At 52.5% G+C, this 19,302-nt stretch overlaps 8 protein-coding genes across 8 annotated transcripts; 4 read left to right on the top strand and 4 right to left on the bottom strand.

Moving 5' to 3' along the window:
- Nucleotides 1-2,183: 2,183 nt before the first annotated feature.
- N7468_009349 (essential protein Yae1) lies at nucleotides 2,184-3,127 on the bottom strand (the record flags this gene model as incomplete). Its single annotated transcript, XM_058478645.1, has 3 exons — nucleotides 2,184-2,315; nucleotides 2,401-2,656; nucleotides 2,736-3,127. 3 exons carry the CDS (start codon nucleotides 3,125-3,127, stop codon nucleotides 2,184-2,186), a joined length of 780 nt encoding a protein of 259 aa, XP_058326975.1.
- Nucleotides 3,128-5,452: 2,325 nt separating this feature from the next.
- On the bottom strand, nucleotides 5,453-7,289 carry N7468_009348 (SD08430p; the record flags this gene model as incomplete). The annotated part of the gene is made up of 2 exons (XM_058478644.1): nucleotides 5,453-5,834; nucleotides 5,887-7,289. Coding segments are annotated over 2 exons (1,785 nt in total), but the record flags the coding sequence as incomplete, so codon positions are not given.
- An 852-nt stretch (nucleotides 7,290-8,141) lies between these two features.
- Nucleotides 8,142-9,147, top strand: N7468_009347 (uncharacterized protein; the record flags this gene model as incomplete). The annotated part of the gene is made up of 3 exons (XM_058478643.1): nucleotides 8,142-8,226; nucleotides 8,277-8,380; nucleotides 8,407-9,147. The coding sequence occupies 3 exons, from the start codon at nucleotides 8,142-8,144 to the stop codon at nucleotides 9,145-9,147; spliced, it is 930 nt and encodes a 309-aa protein (XP_058326973.1).
- Nucleotides 9,148-9,551: 404 nt separating this feature from the next.
- On the bottom strand, nucleotides 9,552-11,254 carry N7468_009346 (uncharacterized protein; the record flags this gene model as incomplete). Its single annotated transcript, XM_058478642.1, has 2 exons — nucleotides 9,552-10,205; nucleotides 10,262-11,254. 2 exons carry the CDS (start codon nucleotides 11,252-11,254, stop codon nucleotides 9,552-9,554), a joined length of 1,647 nt encoding a protein of 548 aa, XP_058326972.1.
- Nucleotides 11,255-12,091: 837 nt separating this feature from the next.
- Nucleotides 12,092-12,984, bottom strand: N7468_009345 (putative esterase/lipase; the record flags this gene model as incomplete). The annotated part of the gene is made up of 2 exons (XM_058478641.1): nucleotides 12,092-12,524; nucleotides 12,590-12,984. 2 exons carry the CDS (start codon nucleotides 12,982-12,984, stop codon nucleotides 12,092-12,094), a joined length of 828 nt encoding a protein of 275 aa, XP_058326971.1.
- Nucleotides 12,985-13,777: 793 nt separating this feature from the next.
- Nucleotides 13,778-15,346, top strand: N7468_009344 (uncharacterized protein; the record flags this gene model as incomplete). Its single annotated transcript, XM_058478640.1, has 7 exons — nucleotides 13,778-13,861; nucleotides 13,917-13,989; nucleotides 14,040-14,049; nucleotides 14,102-14,307; nucleotides 14,358-14,411; nucleotides 14,471-15,148; nucleotides 15,222-15,346. 7 exons carry the CDS (start codon nucleotides 13,778-13,780, stop codon nucleotides 15,344-15,346), a joined length of 1,230 nt encoding a protein of 409 aa, XP_058326970.1.
- A 631-nt stretch (nucleotides 15,347-15,977) lies between these two features.
- Nucleotides 15,978-17,090, top strand: N7468_009343 (phosphopantothenate--cysteine ligase CAB2; the record flags this gene model as incomplete). Its single annotated transcript, XM_058478639.1, has 1 exon — nucleotides 15,978-17,090. One exon carries the CDS (start codon nucleotides 15,978-15,980, stop codon nucleotides 17,088-17,090), a length of 1,113 nt encoding a protein of 370 aa, XP_058326969.1.
- A 703-nt stretch (nucleotides 17,091-17,793) lies between these two features.
- On the top strand, nucleotides 17,794-19,164 carry N7468_009342 (glycosyltransferase family 31 protein; the record flags this gene model as incomplete). Its single annotated transcript, XM_058478638.1, has 1 exon — nucleotides 17,794-19,164. The coding sequence occupies one exon, from the start codon at nucleotides 17,794-17,796 to the stop codon at nucleotides 19,162-19,164; it is 1,371 nt and encodes a 456-aa protein (XP_058326968.1).
- Between the last annotated feature and the right edge of the window lie 138 nt (nucleotides 19,165-19,302).

Raw genomic sequence — 19,302 nt, 5'->3', positions numbered from 1 at the left:
AATTGATGCACGAAGGAAATAATTATGAAACGTCTCAGCCTCATTTCCATAGTCTAGACTTTTGCTATTCTCGTCTGCGGACTATTGCGAATGTCTCTGAGCTTATTTTCCCCGTTTGACAGCTTGCATATACGCTAACGCATCGCCCTGCAGCTCTCCGCTCATCGGAACCCCCCCCCTCAGATGGCCGGCAGGGATGCCACCCTGGCTCCCGGGTCGGGGTCGCGAGCTGCAGATTCCGTATCCGAGATGCTGATCAGTAGCTTACAGGTCGCAGCACCGCCACCCTGGGTTTTCTTTGCGCCTTGAGCTAAGCGAGAACGCGCACCAGCCTTCTCTGTTGCCGCCTACGCACACACGCCTGGGATAAATTCGGCGCTCAGGTGTAGCAGCTTATGAAGGATGGTTATTCTGGTTTACGAGTATTTGAAGCTCGTATTTTCATCTAGCCTACGAGAGTGTTACCCGGAGAGAATAGACGTCCTCTGTCTGAGTTTGAAGCGCTTGGAGTGGCGGCAACGCGTCATCTTTGGCCCACGTTGTGGAGAGGCGCCCAAAAGGGACATGTACTTTTGTGTTTCAGCTCCTCCAGGACCAATTTAGCTCGTATGTGCCGCTGCTTTTGTGTGGAAGCCTAGATGCTGTTCGGTGCAGGTACAAACTAGCTGAGGTTATTGGTTTATGATTTCTTACTAGCGAAATGCGACGCTGGTCTACCTCATAAAGCCCCGGTCCGTTATGTGAGAAATAGTAGTAGTGGTTTTCGTTTCAGATTGAAATAAACATGGCTAAATTATTCCGTATCAAGTCATGTTTACCGGGGGATGTCTGGTGAGCTTCGGAGTTATCGACACAGTATATATTTTCGGAACGCGGGCTCGGACTCAAGGAGCTCTAGCCCTAAAAATGCCCGAGTCCGTATTCTCCATGCAGGCTCAACTGTGACATCTTTCAATAACCACTCAGAACGTGATGCAAAAGATGAAGAAAACTAAATGGAGAGTTCGGCTATAATCACATGAATTCCTAGTAAACATGATGTTTAAAGCGGCACCCGCTCAGGCCTGTACGAGAAACCCGACCCCTTGCGTCGGCAACGTCCTCAGTTCCGTATTGTCGCTACCGTTGAAAAGGAAAGGTTCACTTGGTATGTACTTTGTCGCCCAATCTTGCCACAGCGCAGACCATTGCTACTTCAAGTGTAAGGCAACTCGGAATTGCTCGCTCCATGGCCACCACAACGATCCCTTAGGAATATGATATCATACTTCAGCCTCTTCGATCTCACATTCCAGACGAGTCGATTCGATTGACACTAAAACGGTTATCTGGTCTCCACAAGCACTCGGTCCTTTTGTCGTAGTGGGGCTTTTCTGTAGACAGACCCAGTCTCATCGCCAAAAGTCTACCTCCTTGTTCCGGCTGCAATTCGAGTCTCCCGGGTCCGAGCCAGTACGATGGGTTTCAGATCTATCGGAGTTAGTTTGCTGTATGGGCCCACCCCTGATGGATTAGTCTGGAACAGGCTGGCTGCTTCGTGGCTTGTTTGCTAAGCCATCTACCTAGTCTTGACAAACATACAAGCCTCAGCAAAATTCCTTCAACAAAAGTGACTGCTCCTATCCCAACTCTAGGATCGAGGATACACTAATCTTGGGGGATCCAACTGGATATTTAGTACATATGCCCTCCTTGCACATCCCACTTCTCATCTCTTTGTAGCTCAATAATCTTGTCCTGCATATGACCCAATTGGGAGTCCCATGTTGTCTCTCAAACAAGACCCTTTGTTTTGTTTCATCCTTTATGGTGCGTCGACGTTCCGTGCCGCCTCCAGCGGAGCGCAGTTCCTTTACGGCGGCTAAAAGACTCAGATGTCTAGGCCTCAGCCAAAGCCTATCGAGTAGGGAACCGGACCGGTCAACGGGGCCGTTAGCACTGGTTCTAATAGCAAGGGCCACTTGCAGGACTTCACGAACCCCTGTTCCCTGCAGGGAAACAGACAAACACAGAAATCTCTGATCCCACCCTGGGAAGCCAAAAAGAAGGGTTCCCTTGCCAGATCGAACCCCCTTTGGTGTGGAACGGGAGGAGTGGGCGGACCTAGGCCCAGGAAGTATATAGTCCTAGCCTCCGCGAAAATTGATCCATTGACCAAGACCCTGAGAGCTCCCTTGATCAACTCAACTTCGGTCACCCGTGCCCTCATCTCCCTGGCCCTTCCCCGCAGCCTCCTTGAACTCCAATGCCTCCATATTTTCTTCCCACCTCGGCACCGCAACTTTCTCCTCCCACCCCGTAATCGCTGCATCCCCCTTCCTCCTCAGTGCCTCCTCTGCTCCCTCCCTCCTTCCTCTCCCCCGCCTCCTGATGCCTATCAGGCCCCAGCTGCATTCCCACCGTAGGCCCACCACTCCCCGCAAACACAGCCTGCACATCCAAAGCCTTCACAGCATCCTCGTAAATCTTGCGCACCTGCGCCCGGACCCGGGCCCGTGCTTCGATCCGACGTCCTTCCTCCGGAGCAGCCGTAGAAGGCCCCGCGCTCCGCGCACCGGGCTTCTTCGCAACGCCTCCCCCCCTTCCTCTAGACCGCGAGAAATCCCCTCTAGAATCCCGAGGACCGTCCCCGCCCGCATCCCTAGCTGCGCGCCGACTGGGAACCCGCCGTCAAACCCGGCCTGCACATGCTGGCCCTTCGACTTCGACAGCCCATCGCGGTAGCCGGCTGTGACGTGTTGGCGGCGCAGGGAGGGGAGGTCGGATGGTTCGCCCCCGGTTCCGGGTGCGGGTGCGCGCTCTGCAGCTGGGGGTAGGAGGGTGCTGCTTGTTTCGGGGGGAGGAGCCGAAGATGTCGTCGAGGGAGTTCGCGGCGGGGTGTGTGGTGTTGCTGTCGGCGGACATGGTGGTTGCGGGGGATGGAGGGGCGGAGTTCGCGGAACTGGAGTCGGTGTGCGTTGGTGTCATGGCCCTTTTTGGCAGGATATTTGGAGCCTGGGGTCGGCAGCACTTTGGAGGTAGTGACGTTGCTTCGTAGATTTTTGCTTTGGAGATGGTGAGGTGGGATGGGTGCGATAAGAAAAAAGTTCAAGTGGATCGGCGGAGCTATCGGAGTTCCACCGTACATTGTGGTAAACTTCGGTTTAGTTTTATACTGAATGAAGTGCAGCCATGGAGGGTCGTCCGTTGGCATGGTAGTGGGTTATTTGTTGGACATTCATTACTAGAGGTCTGTATTGTCAGTAATGGTGTATTCGCACGATTCCATTGAAATTGTGTGGCTAGAGAGTAGAAAGTGTGTACCCTCATATATTCTGAATTCATAGGATTCGTCGAGGTAAGCTTCAACCTGACGCGAACTACATATAATGTAGTCCGAGAATCAGTCGATTCATTCAAACGAAAAAACATTAGACAAAACCCCTCGCTATAGTGCAATGACATATATTCCGGCCTCGCACATCTGGGACGGTCGGGAGACCTATCAGGACGAAAACTCAAAGTGACCATTCACCTCACAGCAGTACTCTCCATGACACACTACAGCCTGAATAACTGGACGAGAAGAACCCTGCTCAGCCCCCAAAAGCTACCAGCAACGGATCCCTCAGCAGGCCCGACAATCTATTCCGCCAGCGGTGCGCGTACGTAGATATCAATGCAGCAAGGATCCTTTCCCAAGCCCTCTCAGGCCTCATGTGTACGACATATGCGGCTGATCGAGTTGCTATTGGGGATTCGGGGGCTAGATCTGTGCTTAGGTTAGGGCGCTGAGAGCCAAGGGCTCGGTCTGGTGCTTGTTTTCTGTAAAGGGCTCTTCAACTGGTGCTTGAGGTTTGGAGAGAAACATAGCTTTGGTGTTTCGAAGCCATTTGAGACGGGACAAGGGAAGCTTGTCGAAGGTGCGATTCGCGTCGGGGCATAGATATGAAATTGTGGAACGGAGGGGTAAAGAGACAGAAGAACATTCCTTGTTGGACCATGGAGCTGCATCGGTACGCTAGGTTGGTACTTGGTACTGTCGTGCGAGGGCTGGAGCGGGATTTTCATGCAAACCAAGGCTCATGGGGTTTTGAATTAAGGGGAGGGTTTGCACTTTATATGTACATTTCATTAAGAGAAGTCCGTTCCTTCCTCAATGATGAGGCAAATTTCGAATAACCCATCGCATAAGCATTTTCAAACGCACGAAGTCCCATGGTGAACAACAGTCCACCCAGCGAATCCATTATATGGGTAGCACACCTCCCAACCATCGGTGATGCTTCCTGCAAAAGATGACTGGCCCCCCGAGCAATCTGCTGTTCGGAACATGCAAAGATCATACCAGTCATCCTCGTCACGGTACGGGCTCTTCCATGAAATGCTCTTCACTAAAGTTGCGTTGGTGCCGTCCTCGCTCAAGGACTCACAATCGCGGATAGAAGCCCCGTATCGATGAGTTAGGGTGAGATCGGTGTTGGAAGCATTCGCATTGCAGACTGGTTGCGCTTCGCTGAAAAAGCGGATATCCCACTGGAATATCGAGAGTTAGTACGCATTCGCAGGAGGCTGAACGCTAAGCATGGAAATCGCCTCACAGCTCTAAATGCAAGTAGTTCTCGCGGGTGATTTAAAGGCGAAGAATTCGCAGTTGCGACCAAAGCACCCAGAAATGAAATCGAAGAAAGGATAGGGCGCATGGTGAAACAATAGGGCAATGAGCTTAAGAAGGCTCTGCTATGGATTCTCAATATGATCCTCGACGGAGAAATCTGAAGGAACGTGAACTTGGGACTGAGATGAGACAAGAGAGGGATTGAGAATTTATCTCAACCCAGCTGACCCCTAACTCTGACATGCAGCTCAAGATCCATCCCATTCTAGATTAGCCTAGCAAATCACCAGCACCAGTGAGCGGGGTTCATCACGAATCGTGATTTCTCAGAGTCAGGGCCCGCCATCCCATCTCTTTCAATGAGAGGACGAGAATTTTGGCCACAATCAGGTACCCAGCGGGGTTTGCATGAAAAGCCCTTGGCGTAATGCAGCAAAAGCGCCATTGAGCGCTGCCATTGGCTGAATAGTCGGACCCCGGGAGAATATCGACGACTGGTTCGGGGTGTGTCAGAAAAAGGAAGCGAGGCTGCATTAGGAGCTGAGTGATCAGCGCAATGGGGTTAGATTGACCGAGAAGGTTTCCTTGCGAGGAACATGGCGAATATCCTTGTTCGGCACGGCCCGTGTAATGTGGACAAGGGCACTAGGCAGGTTTTGGTATTCGTCTCATCGCATGATCAGCCGGTGTAAATTGATGGGGATTCAACGAGAATTAATGGCGTAAACGGACGTATCCTGCGTGCCTTTGCAATTCAACATGCACCGTGATTACTCCTCGAGACAAGATTAGGCCATTCATTGTATTTCGTTTAAGTCTATTACAACCATTTTGCCGGCTAAATATAGAATACAAGTCGAGACCGATGGAGGCTTGACACGCAGAACCTGAACTAGTCTCGCTGAGCACCTGACGCCAATCGCCAAGCACGCAGGGCAGAGCCTGCAGCTTATCCGCAGCAGGTTTGATAAACCATACAAATGTGATGGTGCCAACGAGGACGCAGAGAATATTGGTGATGTAGTAGCCATCGCGGCTAATCTCGCAAATGCCGCCGCCGTTGACGCAGCGGTTCTTCTCGGGTTCGAGGGCGCAAGAGAAAGGAGAGGTGACAAGAGTGTCTTTGAGCTGGTCGCTTGGCGGAGCGACAGTGGGAGGAATGCAGGTCGCTTGGGTGAAAAGATCGACGAGCTTCAGAATAAAGAAGCGGGGGAAAGTGCCGCCCAGGTTGGAGACGCTAGAAGAGAATTGGTTACGGCTCATTCTTCAAGGGGTAGAAACACACTTACGTTGCGAGGAGAGTCATATAGGTACCGCCAATAGCTGGATCTGCGATACGCGCATGGAAAGCCGAAATGGACACAAACATCACGGTGTTCATGAAGGTCGATATCACATGCTCGGAAATGACGGTTAGCAGGTACCAAAGCGGAACCTCTGAGCCACTCGGGTAGATCATCACGGTCAATTGAGCAAGCACTGCGGCGGCAAGCCGGCCACCAAATGCCCATCCCCAAAGGCGGATGGGCGTGTACTCGGTGGACCACTTTCCTGCATAGTAGCCCAACATGATCTCGAATGGGAAGTCGATGAGGACGACCAGGGCCATGTTGTCCTGGCCAAAGCCCTTCTCCAATAATTTGAGGCTTGTCACCCCATCATTGGCCTGGAATCCGATCTTCGCAATAAGATGAATGATGATGATGGTTTGAATGTTTTTCAACTTCAAAATATTCCACATGCTCTTGTAGACGTCCATAATGCTATCTCGCTCTTTGGTGCGATCTTCTTTCTTCAATAGAGCCAATCCCAAGGTAACAATGAGGTATGTCCAGCCCCAGATCGTCAGGTAGGTACTCAAAGACAAGAGGCCGGTCTCGCCGGGGATAGTTCGGAACCAGCGGTTGGCGAAATCTTTCGAGTTGAACGCAAGGAACACGGTGTAGGACAAGAAGTGGCCGGCTGTCAAGCCGACCGTTTGCGCAGTAGAGGCATATGAGATGTTCGGAGGCGACATGAGAGTGATAGCCCACCCGTCAACAGCGATATCTTGGGTGGCGCAGAAGAACACTAACAAGAACCACCAGTATGTGAAGTTCCACACGCCAGCCCCACCGTTCGCGCCGGCCTGCTCCATCATTTCCTCAATATGACCCCCAAGGTAGATCATAGCCAAGCCTGCAATGATCTGGACGGGGGTAATCCAACTCTTCCGACGGCCAAACCGTTGGCTCCATACCGCGTCCACGATGGGACTCCAAAACAGCTTTAATGAATATGGGTATGAAGCGAGCGAGAAAATGCCAATTTGCCCGTATGAAAGATAGGGCTTCAACAAAAAAGGAACAGAGCCGGTGGCTAATCCCATCGGTACGCCTTGCAGAAAATATAGCACGCATAGGAGCATGAAATTCCGCTTATCACTTCGGGGTAAATTTTGGAAGCTTGTCGTCGTCATGCCGGGGGTTTGCGGGGTGACGGGTGCCGGGTCCTCATCAAGAGTAAAGCTGTTTCGAGACATGAGGCGAGCGGTACGTTCTTCGGAGGATTCGGTAGAGGGGGTGTCGCGTTTGCGCATTTCAATGCCGTGGTTCATTTTGCCGTTCTCGCGGCCGCTGTGGCCGGTGGCGGTTGCAACCTTCAAGCTCGGTTTAGAGCGACGCTTCGAGAGACTAGCGTTTTTGCGTGTCATTGAAGTGTGCAGTAGATGTCCAATTTGACTTGATTGCGTGATTTCAATTAAACTGAATCTGGGTTACGCGGCAGGGCTAGGTCGGAGGTCGCGTGGAGAAACCGTGTCTTTTTATGGGTGGGGGGATGGGGGTTTGAAAGAAAGGCGCGTACTTTGTAGATGAAGAAAATAGGAAATCCGTTCTGGTTAAGCAGTCGAGCAGTAGCGAGTGGAAGGCCAAGGCATGGAAGACGAATGAGAAAAAGACAGAAGGGCCTCAACTGGAGGCATGCAGGTGGGGGAGGATCCAAGGTTTGGAAGGAGGCGAAGTTGAGAGGCAAGCTGGCCTCTTAGAGCAGGCGGGTCGGATTCCTTTTCTTCAACGCTCGACTCTGGAGGTTGACAAATCTACTCTATCTGCAGATTCTTGCCCCGCTATGAGGACCTAAGGGAGGGGGGTTTCTTTGGTTTTCTACAGTACAATGCTTGGCTTAGCGACTGGTTTTGGTCGTACAGTCCATGCAGCTTGTTATATGACTATGCCGCGCTGCCCGAAGCAAGCCCAGTTGGGGCGATGGTCACCATCTCAATCCACCACTTATAAGCACCCCTAGAACCCCAGGCGATAAACTGAAGATAAGCCTGTCAAGTGGCACAGTGACTGTTAACGCCGAATATACTGCTTAACAACCCAACTGAACGCGCAACAGTCCGGAGTGATGCGTGGTCATGTGACATCCCCTAAACAAACCGTTCCAAAATCTAGAACATAGTCGATTAAGACCAACACGGGTTCGTCGACCAACCGGGCACATTCGCCCTCAACCAAGAGGACCGGAGATATCGAAGCTTCGAATCTTTTCGCATATCACCATGACTTCACACGATCGATTTCCCGCACCAACAGACCCCCAAGCGGAGGAGCTAGACGCGGATATTGTTTCCATTCGCGCAGAAAGTGAGCAGCCCAACACCAGCAACAATAGCCCAAGTCTAACAGCGATCCAGTTCAAAAGCTCCAGCGCCGCAAGCGCTTCCTCGCTTCAAGTCTCTTAGCCTCGGACCCCATCCAGAAACTGCTCCGAAAGCCGACCACTTCATTTCATGACGAAGTGTCGCCCCTCGCGCGCGCAGCAAGCCAACACTCCGACTCGAACCACCATCGAATAGCATTCGGCGCAACAGCATTTCCATTCAAAGACCCTCGCCCACAGCACCGAAGGAGAATCTGCTCGGGATACGCATCGATGTATGTACGCGGGGCGGGCGGTTTGCGAAACCGTATTATCTTTTGCTGAAACGGGAGCGCGCGCGGGGAGACCCGGAGAAGAGATTCAAGGTCCATCGGCATACGGTGCCAGCATTTATATCGCTTGCGAAGCTGCAGAGTGTTTATCTTCCGTTTCCAGGGTCTGGGCACGATCGAGAGGGCCAGGAGGACAGTGAAACTGACGATGTGGAGCTATCCAAGGCCTCGCAGAGGGCGAAGGGGGCGAGGAAGCAGGATCTACATGCGTTTGTGCGCGAGTTGCGCCGCGAGCTTGTGGCATGGCACTTGCGGAGTGACGCGGTGGAGCTGTTGAGGGAGAAACTAGGGCTCAGTGAGGCTGAATCGGAAGCTGCGGCTGTCCAGAGATTGTCGCCGGAAAGCAAGGCTGGTGTTATCTCTGTGACGGCAACTGCTGTCGAAGCGCGCTATGTGCGTGTGGAGTGGGAGGACGGTCGTGTTGGGAGATTCAAGTTGACTAATTCGGGCATCGTGGAACGTGCTGTCGTTATTGGCGACAAGGGGGGGGTGAAACAGACCGAAGATGCCATGACTGGTGGGGGAGGGAGGGTTGAGACCCTTTTGGATAGACTGAAGGAACATGATGGTTAACATGCCTGAATTAATATCTGTTTCTTTTCTTTTCCTCCCTGAGCGAGATACCCATTGACGATTTGAAATCGAACCGAGCATGCTTGATATGGACATAATTAACATTTCAACTATCTATAACTTATCTGCCGTATTCAAAGATGCACCAATGCTATGCCTCTCCGGTATCAGGTAGCTGCGCCATGCGATATATGTGCCGAGTCCACAGGTGAGTAGTGTCAAAGCAGTCAAGAATAAGTACAAGAGTGAATGGGTATGAGGAAGAAATAAAACAGAAAACCAAAAGGGTATAATACGCCGGCAACTAATGTTTGAGTTCAAGGCTATGTGGGTACCAGGTAGCACTGTGGCCTCGGTGGTATCTATAGAGGCCGAGAAGAGATACCTTCAGTGTCATGTTGTATTCAGCTGCTCCGCTCAACAGGGGGATCTTCAGCTTCGCCTTCCTGCACGCAGATGGCAGAGTCACGAGTTTCGGGGTGCTTGTCAAAAGAGAGCTGAGGCAACGGGCCGTAAGGCAGTCCACTCTCGACTTCCAGCTTGCGGCGGAGAACGGCTTCTTCCAAGTGCCACCGATGCTGCAGTTCCGTTTTCTTGGCATCAAGAGCATCTATCAGAGACATTTCTTTATCGTGGAGCTCGCTCTGTAGATCTTGCAGCTTCTGGATATTGTGTTTGATCAATTGATCAAGTTCGCGCTCCATTCGCGCTACCGCTTCTCGCAGTCGCTTTTCTTGACGATCACGCAAGACTTTGATCCGAGCCTCGTGGAGATGGTCCATGGCTTTGTGGTCGTGGTATTGTTGCTCCAGCTGCTCGCGCTGCTGTTGGGTGAATCGGCGGGTGGGCGCGGTACTGTCTGTTGTCTCAGAGGAAAATGATTCCGAAGAGCGATCCCTCGTTCCTGCAGGTGAGGGCGGCGGACTTGCATTGCGAAAGTAACCTTCCATATGCTTAATTCGAGTGCGGGAATTCAACTTGGCCCGTTCAAACTCCCGCTCCTGCTCCATTTCCACGGCAAGCTGACGTTCTTCGATATTAACAGTGTCGTCGAGATTCTGTCGCAAGGCATTAGTCCCAGACCTCTCCACACATGATTCATTGTAGGACCCACCTTTTCGCGCTTCTCATCCTCCTCACGCTCGTTGAGGGATTCTCTTTCAGTAATCATGGTCTCATGTCGGCGCCGGAGGATGCGAAGAGCGGCCTCTTCAAACTCCATATGCCTCTCCATTTCCATCTTATGCAGTTCCTGCATCTCTTTCAACTGCGGGTGATCTAAACTCCTTTGAAGTGCCTCCTTGTCATATACTGTAGGATGTGGCCTCGGAGTCCTCGTTCGATCCGAATCATCGGCGTGGCTTGTGCGGGGCCTTGGCTGTCCATCTACACGGACATGCTCACCACCGTCCTGTCCCCCGCTATACATAGCTAGCACATCCGGGGGGAGATTTGGGACTGGAGGTACGGGTGTACGCTTTTTGCGAAAATGAATCCGACTCAGCGCAGATCGAAAACTGCTACGCCGCTTCTCTTGCCTATCAGCTGAAGCTACACTAAGCAGTGAGTTTCGATTGCGCCGTTGCCGCAATGCATCTTCGTATCCAAGCCCCCCGGGGGTTGCCCCGGGGGCTGTATGGCTGTCGATAGAATAATATGAAGTGGGCCGAGTCGAAGCGGAGGCCATTGATCGAGTACTCCCAGGCTTTGCACCGGAATCAATAGTAATCTGCGAAATAGAGGAGGCCACATGGTCATATTGAGAGGGCGAGACAGGTCCAATGGTCTGGTCGGTGTCTTCAAAAACCGAGTTTCGGTCGGTGGAAGACCCTGAAGACAAAATAGGCGACGAAATATCGGCCACCACCCCGGATCCGGAAGCAGACAACGATCCCGACGCGCGGACTCCCGGCACCTTCAGCCCTAGCTGCAGGGCTTCATGGTAGAGCTGTTGCGCCCGCGCTTGCTCTGCCTCTGCGGAGGGGGAGAGAAGGACTTCCTCTCGGTATTTGTCTTCATCGAGGATGGGGTTTATGGCCGGGGTCAAAGGAGTGGAGGGTGCGGAGGGGGTCGAAGTTGAGGTTGATGGATCGGGTTCCGTCTCCATCGTCTATGTACAGGCGGCGGCGCCTATCCAGCTGGCGCGCATTGATCGGGGGAGGGTATGTAGGCAGGCGAGGAATGCGCGCTCGAAGCGAAGCAGCTTCAGTCTATCGGGTCTGGTGGAGGTCACGGTAGAGTCGCTTGCGCACACTGACCGCGTCCGCCCCTCCAATGATTATTATTAGACGTCGAAGGATCGGGGGGGGGGAACACGAGCAAGTATGAAGATGGAGGGGCGAAATTGCTGTAAGGACCGGAGAGGCGAATGCCAAAAAGTCAAAAGCTCATAAGAAATTAAAGAATAAAAATGAAGTCAAAATGTAAAGAAAAGAAACCATAAGAAGCAAGAACCCAGAAATTAGTATCTCCCCCTCATGATTTTTTTCACCCCCTATAAAGTACGGTTAAATGGAAATGAAACCTCCCGGGTGACCCACGGGGCGAAGCCTTGATGCAATTCGCCCACTTTGGCGCAAAGTGGCACCGATTACGCTGATCCGGCCAAAGGTCTCGGGATTCATGCTCCTGGGACTATAGAAAGATCGCCTGGGTCCAATCTGACCTGTGTCTCTCTCCAAAGGTAGAAGTGAAGGGGCCGTAGGGTTTAGGGTTGGAAGGTCGATCCATGGAATGGGGCGTAATCAGGCCAGGAACCACATGGCACAGGGTGCACTAGGGGCCGATACTAAAATGATCTACTTGAAGATACACGATGTACGGTGTGCGGAAATTGCGATCTTCCCAACTATATACAATGTAAAGCTCCAAATGGCCGAATAGATAACCCAGGACGTGTCACAAAACTTGTTGGCGCAATGACAAATACCAGAGGATCCCGCCGCTACTCGTTCAACATCTCCACCGCCAGTCCATAGGCTTTCTTGGTAGCAGCCGCCTGCGCCGGCCCCGCCCGGGGCTTCTTGTCCCATCCGTGACTACACTGCTGCATCCGCTCACAGACCACATGCGACCCTGGCACGCTCTTCAGCGACTCGGCGAGCCTCTCCGCCTCCAAGCAGAGCGAGTCACCAGATGCGGTGATCATGAGAACCCGACGCGGGAACCGCTCGAGCGGCGCCAATGCGGGGGAAATACGCGGGTCCTTTCTATCTAACCCAGGGACATAGCACGAACTAAAGAATCGCAGCACTCGGTTTGGAAGGGGCCTGCCCGTGCTATCAGGCGCGATTTTCTCGGTGATCGGACGACTGAGATCAACTGATGGATAGATGGCCAGCACAGATCGAAAGGTGTCCTGAGGGAAAGCGTGGCCGCTGCTGCCAACGCAAGGTTCCCCCCAGCACTAAACCCGGAGATCGATAATCGTGTCAAGTCGAACTCATCTGGCCGGCCGAGCACATACTTCACCGCGTCCTCGGTGTCGTTTAGGGCTGCCGGGAAAGGATGCTCGGGTGCTAAGCGATAGGAAACATCGATGACGTCGTACTTGGTACGGCTGCTGATGAATCGACAAAATTCATCATCGCTGCCGTGCAGGGGCAGCATGAACCCACTCCCATGGAAATTGACCAGAACTGGCGATGGGCTTGTTTTGTCGGACGATCGGTAAATGTGGACTTTGATGGTCCGCCCCTTATCACGGCACGGTATGTGGCGTACTTCGTCGGGGTGGGCATTACGACGACCGGCCAAATGGAAGAACGTGAGAACAACAGCACGGAGTAGCGTGGCTAAGGCTTTAGTGTAAAGGTATCTCAGATATGACATTGCCATGGCAGGACAGAGTGCGACTGGATGGATGGTTTGGATTGGGCGGAGATGTTTTGTTTCTTTAAGCCGAGGTCGATCAGGTTCATTGGCCTCCTTTGTCCGCGTAGATTTTTTCGTCTAATTCTGTTCATGTTTACTTATTGGTGGTTTACCCCGAACTACCCCATAGTGGGGCTGATTCTATAATTATTGCATGTAGTCTATGATCGCTACTTTTTGTCACCCATTCGCAAAAGCTTAACAGATCACACCACTTCCATGTGGGCATACCTCAAGGACTTGTGACAAGTTAAGTGCCAGCATTCAGAAGTGGGGGTGACTGCGGTATGATGTTGAAACGCTCATTCGGCCATTCTTCAAGACCAGAATACAATAAACAACATCGATCACCCGACGTGAGATCATGTGGAGATGAGACTAGAAGCATGTGCATGTGACAGTGGAAATACAGGTAATAGCGTGCCCATACCCTAATATGTCTATATCACATGATCATACACGCAGCAACTTGTTACGTACACGCATCTACTCTATTAAAACCACGGAGCTCTTTGACCAATGAACTAAGATGTCGTCCGTCTTCACTCTTCTCTCGCCTCTCGCCGATCTTCCTCCACCCAGCGTTCTGCTCTGATGTCAACATCAGCGGGGTCCGCACTGTACCATCTTCATTTCACACCGTCCCATATTCTTGTATCTTAACCTTGAGGTTTCGCTGTTCCTACATCCGATCGTAGGCAGCTGGAACCGGAGCTAGACCGCGGCTCCACCGCGTCGGGCGCGGGCAATTAACATCATGGCGGGGAACCCCAGCAAGAAACAATTCACGGTATTCGTCCGTGTACCGGGTAAGCGTGGTGACTTCGTTGATCCACCCCAAGTACGTGCTCGTCTCCCTTGCAGGTGTTGCCGCCGATACTTACGTGCGCAACCAGGTAAATTGGAATGCTTCGAAAGACCAAGCCTTATGGGACCTTCTCTCCCGGCCCTCGAAAGATGATATTGATTGTATGTGCACCGCTTTAAATCCCCATCTTCTGTTTACTAATTGACCGCAGGGAAAGAACTGTAGGTGCCCTACATGTGCGCATTAAGAAGCGCGACTCTGACAGCAGTACAGGGCCGAGCACTTTGGCGTCACCCTTCAATTCCTTCATCAGCAAGCCGCATGCCTTTATGATCGGCAATTCTCTCAAGTTAGAGCCCAGATGCGCAAAGTAGCACCGGCCACTCAGTCTCAGTCAAATTCGCCTTCACCGGGCCCAGGATCTGCATCTGGAAGCTTGGCACTAGGTGGACAGGTTGCAGGAGTGCCTCTATTGAGTGGTATGACTTCATTTACATTGTGCAATTTTGATGGCTAACATGAATGAAAGGACCTCGAGCACCATCTCGGCAGATAAGCAGCCAACAGGAAGCACCTCAGCGAGGCAAGTTGTTTAGGATTCCCTCATTCTCAATAATTGAAGCCACATCTAACATTTAAAAGTGCTCGGTGGTACGGGTAGGCGTACCAGCTCAACCTCGACAACTACCATCAATCAGGTTCACAATAATCAGGACAACGCGCGCATTGGAACCCCGACAGCTGAGTATACTGACCCCAAGCGCGACCAGCTTCCTTACAGGCCGTCGGTTACCAGACCAGAACCACCGGCCACTTTTATGCGCTCACCCCCTCTTCAAGAAGAAGACAGCATTTCCAGCTCAGAAGAATCCAACTCCGAAGATGACTCGCCTGGACCAGCTCCATGGCTGAAGCGATTCGGGCACATGTCCACCCATCGACCCAGCCTCGGCGATTCCGATGACGGGGACGATACGCCCGCATTCCTCCCATTTACCCGTGAACCCCAGCAGCAGCCCCGGGACCAGCGCAGTCAACACCTCAGCGGAACACTTCGTCTCGACCAAGACCCCCTGATTGCTCGGCAGCGCCTTCGAAACCGAGCGGATGCTCCCCCCCGCGCGCCATCCGAATCCCCAGCAAGCTCAATCAGCTCTGGAGCGCCAGCAGCCGGCCCACCGGGTGAACGCCATCGCAATGGCCGACTAGGACCGCGAGTAGGTGACCCTCCTAGAATTACGTCTCAGAGTACTGCTGGATCTGGAAGAGAAGCCAGCGACGGGACACCCAGTATGGGAAGCAGCTTCAGCGACTTGGACGGTGAGTCAGATGATTCTGATACCTGGATCGATGTCTCCATATGAATCTCGGGCTGACAGTGACTCTCTTGGAGGGGCAGATGCGAGTGTGACTCAATCTGCGTTGGAGGAAGCTCTATTGAGCAATATGCAGCATGGAGGCATGGCGAGCCGCATGAGCACTATCAGCCAGGCGCTGAGAAGTCGATATTTGCAGTGATCTTTTCATTTCTTTTGTCATCCGTACATACTTTGTAATCTAGCCTATATGACTGATAGCTCGAACGGACAGAGTCGATTGTTGATTGGCCCGAAGATTATTCATTCCTCGCATTGAAGGTATCTGTAGATAAGAATGACAAAAACATATATGATTATTGGTACAGACAGCAGCCGTTTCCATGATTCGGAGCTACTGTATATGAAGTATAGTAACTTAACTATGTCAATGGTGAAGTGTCTGAAGATAATCTTTTATTGCCGGACTGACGGGAGCGCTAAACTGCATCAGGCCAGCATAACTTTATCGCCAGGGTACCGCGTTCGGTTCAGCGCGGCAAGCTGACGTGCTGTAAACCCCACCATATTTGCCCGCGTCAACTGCATTTCACAGCACATGTCAATTGCGCTGATCTGGTGCAGTTCCTGGTCAAATACCTGTACAGCCCCAACTCCACTGGCCGATTCTTGGATTTCTAGCCCATGAGCGGTACGGCATCTGATCTCGACTCTGCGTAACCGGTTTCGTCATTTGTGAACTAAACCCCAACACCAGTACGTATCAATAGAAGCCGGGATCGCAAATCAATTAATCGAGCCTTTGGAAGGAGCTCTTCTGTGGCATCACCAAAATGGCCCCTTCATTCGGTGAAATGGAGCCCGCCGAGGCCGAATCCGTCTACTTCAACGAATACCCCCCTCCGAAGGCCCTTCCCAAACACGAAGCTCTCGCCCGGGCATTCGTTGAGCTACATGTGGAAGACAAGCGCCGCGTCGTGCTTGTCACTTCCGGTGGAACTACAGTGCCATTAGAAACCCAAACGGTCCGGTTCATCGACAATTTCTCCGCGGGTACTAGAGGTGCCACGTCTGCAGAATACTTTCTCGAACAAGGGTACGCGGTGATTTTCCTGCACCGCCAGTACAGTCTGCTGCCATATTCTCGACACTACAGCCATTCCACAAACTGTTTCTTGGACTTTATGGACGAGGCGCCCCCGACGGACGCCTCTGCAGACTCGGACCATGGGCGGATTGTCGTGCGCAGCGAATACCAGGATGCGATGCGGGATGTCTTGCGGAAGTACCGATATGCGAAGCAACATAACCGCCTGCTCCTGCTTCCATTCACCACTGTGGCCGAGTACATGTTCGAGCTCCGCTCACTTGCCAAGATTATGCAGCCAATAGGTGCCAATGCTCTGTTCTATCTCGCAGCGGCTGTCAGCGATTTCTTCATCCCCCGCAGCCGGATGGCAGAGCATAAGATCCAGTCGTCGGAGCTTCCTGCTCATTTCCAGAAGGATAATTCCGTTGGGGCAGAAGAAATCTATACTGGCGAGAACGAGGAAAAGCCTGCAAATAGCAAGAAGCTGGTCATCAACCTCGACCCCGTGCCCAAGTTCCTCCACCGGCTTGTAGATGGCTGGGCGCCGGAGGGAAGCATGGTGGTCTCGTTCAAGCTGGAAACCGATCCTTCATTGTTGGTCTACAAGGCACAGACAGCATTGCAGCGATATTCACACCACTTGGTCATTGGTAACCTCCTTTCAACTCGCAAGTGGGAAGTTGTATTCATAAGTCCCGACCAGCCCGAGAGGTGGATCCGAGTACCCAAGTCTCGCCGCAGCAAGAGCATCTCTGGAGTGGAAGATCAAGTTGGCCTTGCGGAGGCTATGAAGGGAGAGAAGGGCCCTGATACCCAAACTGATCTGGAAGAAGATGGACCTAAGGGATGGGATTGAGATCGAGAGCCTCATCATCCCGGAGTTGGTCAAGTTGCATGGTCAGCGAATTGAAGCGAAGACCGTGCAAAAGTAAGATATAGTATACACAGATAATAAGAAGCGCATGCAAGCCACACTCTTTACCTTCCTTAGGCTAGCGGATCGGGAAGCTTCTAGATCAGCTCCAGGGCTCCGACGTGTTGTGTCAAGGTCGGTGGGGAAACCCCCACTGTAGATCCATCGTCACACAAACACCTTATAAAACGCATTGAAACAGCTTGCAGAGCACTGAATGAGTCGCTCAGACGAAGGAGACCTCAATTAGAATGATCAATGGACAAGAGCACCGACCTGACCAAGTAATTCACGCATTCCTCTGAAAGATACGGAGCATTGCGAGCCATCCCTCCCAGGAGCCAAGGGTAGATCAAGGGGTGGGAGAGACAAAGAACACCTTTACAAGTTACAATTGGGAACATTAACTCCAGCGCAGTAGCTACGAACGAATCCTCCTCCAGGACGAATCTACAATCTCCTCTTCATCCGAACCCAACCACAATCCCAAAATCTACGCGTCAGCTGCGTCAGCAACCGAAGCTACAAAAGTCGATCAAAAGCTTAAGCGCTCGAGCTTCCAAGCACCAGAACCCCTGCTCCCGGAAACGATGCTCGCAGGGCCAGCTCCGCGCGAGTGAAGCTTCACGAAAGAGAGCTTGACAGGATGGTCCCCTCCCGCCGCTTCGGCCGCCGATTAAAAGCCCTCGCTGCCGCCATTGCCGTCTTCTTCCTCTACCACATCCTTTCCCTCCAATCCGACCTCTCGAGCCGCGCCAGAAGGCCCAACCCACACAATGCCGGCCCTCCAAACACTTTCTGTCCTCCACTCCCGGGCATCGAGGATGTCCTCGTCGTCATGAAAACCGGCGTCACCGAATCCCGCAACAAAGTCCCCATCCACTTCTCCACAACCCTGCGCTGCATCCCGCATTTCGTGATCTACTCCGACTTCGAGGAAGAAATCCAAGGCGTCAAGATCCACGACGCCCTCCGCACCATGGACGCCGACGTCCGTGATCGAGTCCCCGACTTCAACATCTACAACCGCATCCGCAAGCTCGGCCGCAAGGGCCTGGAGCAGGACGACTTTGCCGACGAAGCAAACTCGAACATCGGCAAGCCCAACAACCCGGGCTGGAAGCTGGACAAATGGAAGTTCCTGCCCATGGCCCAGGACGCGCTGCGCTACAAGCCGGACGCGAAGTGGTTCGTCTTCATGGAGGCCGACACGTACGTCTCGTGGCCGACTGTGCTGGCGTGGCTGGCGCGCTTCGACGCTCGCAAGCCGTACTACCTCGGCACGGAGACGCAGATCGCGGACGTGGTCTTTGCGCACGGCGGGTCCGGGTTCGTGTTGTCGAATCCCGCGCTGGCAGCGGCGTCGCGGGAGTATGCGACGCGGAAAGCGGAGCTGCATGAGTACACGGATCAGCACTGGGCGGGGGATTGTGTGCTGGGGAAGGTGTTGCTGGATGCGGGGGTTCCGTTGCATTTTTCGTGGCCGATCTTGCAGAATGCTAATTTGGGGGAACTGGATGAGTTCAATGTTGATTTGTATCGGCAGCCGTGGTGTTTCCCCGCCGTTGCGTTCCATCATTTGAGCTCGCAGGATATTGAGGATCTTTGGAAATTTGAGCAGAGGCGATGGCATGATGTGAGTGAACGCCGTATCTGGACACGCGACGTTTCCCTGCTAAGAAATTCGCAGAAAAATAAACGCATCCTACTACATGGCGATGTCTTCCGCGAATATCTGTATCCGGAAATCGCATCGCAGCCGATGAGATCAAACTGGGATAACTTGTCCGAAAAAGAGAAGCCGTTTGCTAGATCTTTTGAAGAATGTCGCAGAAATTGCGAGGCGCAGGAGGACTGCGTGCAGTTTTCTTTCCGTGAGGGAGTCTGCTATACTGGCGTAAAGCCCCTCCTCGGCAATCCCCAGCCTGGTAATGCCAGGTCCGGATGGCTCACGAGTCGTATCCGCCAGATGATGGACAAGAAGGGGCCTTGTCGGAAACCGGACTTTGGAGAATAATGACGAGTATTGGGATTTTGACTTCTCCCTAGTATTCCTCATCGACCTTCAAGCTTTGGGCTTGTAACGCACGCATTGCGTTTTGGCATTGGGATTTTATATTCACCAATTTTACTATATGTATTTGGTGATCAAAAG

The sequence above is a fragment of the Penicillium chermesinum genome (assembly GCF_028974085.1).
Source record: "Penicillium chermesinum strain IBT 19713 chromosome Unknown utg000007l:1.0-2695246.0:1.0-2697696.0, whole genome shotgun sequence".
Classification (NCBI taxonomy): Eukaryota; Fungi; Ascomycota; class Eurotiomycetes; order Eurotiales; family Aspergillaceae; genus Penicillium; species Penicillium chermesinum.
The sequence above is the reverse complement of the archived record's forward strand: the minus strand, read 5'-3'. Positions and strand labels throughout refer to the sequence as shown.